The 3118-nt window shown below is 71.4% G+C and overlaps 2 protein-coding genes across 2 annotated transcripts in view; both read right to left on the minus strand.

The window, feature by feature from the left end:
• Nucleotides 1-990, minus strand: part of RAB5B (RAB5B, member RAS oncogene family) — a 5975-nt gene extending 4985 nt beyond the window's left edge. The window contains exon 1 of the mRNA XM_017838686.1: nucleotides 898-990. The gene's annotated coding sequence lies outside the window, so the exon portion shown is untranslated. The remainder of the gene's footprint in view (nucleotides 1-897) is intronic.
• A 710-nt stretch (nucleotides 991-1700) lies between these two features.
• Nucleotides 1701-3118, minus strand: part of CDK2 (cyclin dependent kinase 2) — a 4246-nt gene continuing 2828 nt past the window's right edge. Inside the window, exons 6-7 of the mRNA XM_017838680.1 lie at nucleotides 2310-2513; nucleotides 1701-2232 (exon numbers count right to left, since the gene is read on the minus strand). Coding sequence (XP_017694169.1) covers nucleotides 2128-2232; nucleotides 2310-2513 — 309 coding nt within the window. The 3' untranslated portion in view covers nucleotides 1701-2127. The remainder of the gene's footprint in view (nucleotides 2233-2309; nucleotides 2514-3118) is intronic.

The following is a 3118-nucleotide window of genomic DNA, read 5'->3' on the forward strand; positions in this document are numbered from 1 at the left end:
CAGGGAGCACCCGGGCACAGGGAGCACCCCGTGGCTCAGTGGAGCCTCAGTGGAGCAGGAGAGGCCCAGGGAGCCCCAGCTCAGGGTGAAGGCACCCGGGGACCCCCATTCTGGAAGAACCCCGACTTGGGGGGAGCCTCAGCTCTGAGGGTTCCCAAATTCTGGGGGAGCCCCAGCTCGGGGGGAGCCCCAGTTCAGATCCCCAGCTCCAGGGCAGGGACTGGGAGGAGGGATAAGCACCTGGCAGGGAAGGAGTCGGGGCCTCCCCCAGCCCCCCCAGAGGAGCCCCCCCAGCGCAGGGACGGGGCAGGAGCCGGGGGGGAATGGGGGTGTCTCCCTGTCCGTGATTCACCCCCAAACTCCTGGAGCAGCCAATCCCACACCGGGAATTCCTACCAGGACTGGGACCGGCCCCAAACCCGGGGGGGTCCCACAGCCCAACCCAGACCCCCCTCCCGGGGAGGGGCCGGGGGGCTCCCGGTGCCTCTGCCTGGGCCGGGGAAAGGAGGCCCAGAACCGGCCAAGTGTGGGGAGAAGTGACCCAATAACGGGCTAAACACCCCCATAACGGGGTAGAGACCCCCATAACGGGAGGGGGGGTAACGACCCCCATACTGGGGAGGGGGAAACACCCCCATAGCGGGGAGGGGGGTAAAACCCCCAGAACGGGGCACCGCCCGCTCCCCACGGGGAGGACCCGGCCCCGACACCGCGACACCTCCGGGAGGGGGGTCCCGGCCCCCCCAGTTCTTCCCCAAACCCCGCCCGGGGGGTGGCGCCCCCCCAACCTCCCCCAGCTCCCCGGGGCCCGCCCGTGCCCGCGCTCCCGCCCCCCCGTGCCCCCCCCGCTCCCGGCGCCGCCCCGGCGGTGCCGCCCCCCCGGTGCCCCCCCGGTACCTCCGGTCGCTCCCGGCGCGGCCCCGAGCGCACAAACAGCGCTCAACCAAACCCTGCTGCCGCGGGCGGGACCGAGCGGCGCCACAGCCAATCAGCGCCGCACCCGCCTCCGCGCCGCGCCAATGGGAGGACGGGCCAGGGCATGGCGCCCCGCCCCCGCGCGGCTTAGCAAATGGGCGGCGGCGAGCGGGGAAATGGGCAGGGAAACGGCCAATAAGAAGGGAGGGAGCGTCATGAGGAGGCGGGGCTTAGGCTGAGTGACGCGGCATGGGACCAATGGAGCCGCGCAGAGGGCGCGGAGCCGGCAACAAATAAGGTGACCTAAGGGGGCGGACCTCGGGAGGGCCAGCAGCCAATGAGAACGCGGGAAGCTGCAGCCTCGCCCAATCACAGGAGGTGGTTCCCGTGACTGACAGGAGGGGCCGCCGGAAGCCGCGACCCATGAGCGCCCCGCCCATGGCTGGGGGGCGGGCCCACGGCTGGCCAATCGCGACGCTCCAGGGCGCACGGGGGCGTGGCCTAGGGTGCCCCCGGGGCTGGGGGGACACGGGGGGGTTCGGGGGGCAAAGGGGACACGGGGGGGCCCTACGGGGGGGCCCTACAGGGGCACATGGTGGGGACGGGGGGACACAGACGGGGGAACGGGGGGAAGGTCTGGGTGCCATTTGGGGGGCCCCACGGGCAGAGGGGGCAATGGGGGAGTGATGTGACGGATCAGGGGGCGATGGTGACACGGTCCCCCCCCGGAATCCCCCCCGCCCCCCCTTGCAGGCACCACACGCCAAGTTCGACATTTGCTACGAAAATTTGCAGAAGTTACAAGAAAAACCCACGAGGGGGGAGGGGAGGGGCAGCAGGGCCCCCAAGGGGGGGGCGGGGGCCCAGGGGGGGACAAGGGGGAGTCCCCATCAGTGGGAGTCCCCCGGGGTGAAACCAATGTCCCACCCCCGCGGGGCTGAGAGGAGGGAGGGACAGGACCCCCCCATAGCACCGAGCTTGGGGACAGCGAGGAGGGGGAGGAGGATGGGGGGGGGACACAAAGGTGCTCAGCACCCCCCCGTGCTGGTCCCAGAGACCCCCCCAGAGGGGCCATTAAGTGCCAAGAGTCCAGGTTGGGGGGGGCCCCGTGGGTGCTGTGGGGGCAGAGCAGGACAGGCCTTGGGACCCCCCCCTGTCCCGGTGGGGGGGGTCTGGCTCTGCTCTGGGGGGACCCCTGGGGTGGGGGGGTTCTCAGAGGCGCAGGTGGGGGACAGCTCGGGTGACATCCTGGAAAAAGGGGTGTCCCAGCGCCGCCTTGGCGGAGATCCTCTTGTTGGGGTCGTAGTGCAGCATTTGCTGGGGGAGGAAAGGGGGTGAGGGGGCGGTTGGGGGGTCCCACACGCCCCCCACACCGCCCCGAGCCCCTCACTCACCGCCAGCAGCTTCCGCCCCTCCTCGTCCAGCGGAGGCACCACTTTGCCGAAGTCCTGGCGGGCCCATTTCGGGAAGCTGGGCTTGTAGTCGGGCATGGCCGAGACCCCCGGCCAGGCGGCCTCGTCGGGGGTCCCCAGGGTGCGGAAAATCCGGAAGAGTTGGTCGATCTCCGAGTCCCCCGGGAACAGGGCACGGCGGGTGATCTGGGCAGGGGGTGGGGGGGGACCCCAGAGTCACCTCAGGGGGGCCTGAGCACCCTGGGGGACCCCAGAGCCACCCGAGGAGGGTCTGGGGACGCTCAGGACACACCCAAGGGACTCCAGAGTCACGCTGGCGGGGTCTGGGGACCCTCTGGGCACCAAACCCTTGGTCTCATCCCAGGGATGCCCATTCTCCCACCCCCCCCACTTCTGAGCCCCCCCAGGCGTCCCCCCTGTGCAGAGCTGGACCCCCAGAGGGACAGGGGGTCTCACATCGGGCCCTGCTCCACCCCCAGCATGGCCACGGCCCCTCCTGGGGGTCCCTGGGACCAGCACTGGGGGGGCTGAGCACCTTCATCCCTCTCCTCCTCCTCGCTGTCCCCCAGTGCAGCACCAGGGGAGGTCTCTCCCCCTCGGATGGGGGTCACACGCGGCCCCCCACCCCGTGAGCTCTCACACCAGCCCCTCGTGACCCCCCGGTCCCGGATTTCCGGGGGCTGCGGTCGCCCGTGTGACGTGGGCACGGGGGGGCCTCACATGATGTCCCCCCCGGACCCTCACAAAGCCCCTTTGTCACCCCACACCCCGCTGACGTCAGGGCTGCACCC

Source organism: Lepidothrix coronata, unplaced genomic scaffold (assembly GCF_001604755.1).
Source record: "Lepidothrix coronata isolate B3197 unplaced genomic scaffold, Lepidothrix_coronata-1.0 Scaffold352, whole genome shotgun sequence".
Taxonomy (NCBI): domain Eukaryota; kingdom Metazoa; phylum Chordata; class Aves; order Passeriformes; family Pipridae; genus Lepidothrix; species Lepidothrix coronata.